Raw genomic sequence first — 262 nt, 5'->3', positions numbered from 1 at the left:
CCACCTGCTGGAGCAGAGCCAGCACGACTTCTGGGAGGAGGCGGAGGTGCTGCGGCTGCAGGAGGAGGTGGTGAAGAGGATCCGCGCCAGCCGGCAGCTGGAGAGTGACCTGGACCTCATGGATATCAAGATTGGGCTGCTGGTCAAGAACAGGATCACGCTGCAGGTGGGGAGCACAGCAGGAGCGGGGGGACACCTCGGTCACCTCATTGTGGTTCTGCTGCAGTGCCTGAGCCTGCTCGGCCAGCGTGGGGCTGGGCCC

General features: G+C 65.3%; 1 protein-coding gene across 1 annotated transcript in view; it reads left to right on the top strand.

Moving 5' to 3' along the window:
• The window catches only part of LOC104273868 (ras GTPase-activating-like protein IQGAP3), a gene marked incomplete at both ends in the record, with an annotated part of 6,742 nt that overhangs the window by 1,317 nt on the left and 5,163 nt on the right, over positions 1–262 (top strand). The window contains one exon of the mRNA XM_009869325.1: positions 1–166. This exon is cut by the window's left edge and continues 2 nt beyond it. Coding sequence (XP_009867627.1) covers positions 1–166 — 166 coding nt within the window. The remainder of the gene's footprint in view (positions 167–262) is intronic.

Source organism: Apaloderma vittatum, unplaced genomic scaffold (assembly GCF_000703405.1).
Source record: "Apaloderma vittatum isolate BGI_N311 unplaced genomic scaffold, ASM70340v1 scaffold27915, whole genome shotgun sequence".
Classification (NCBI taxonomy): domain Eukaryota; kingdom Metazoa; phylum Chordata; class Aves; order Trogoniformes; family Trogonidae; genus Apaloderma; species Apaloderma vittatum.
This window is presented reverse-complemented; position numbering and strand designations above follow the sequence as displayed.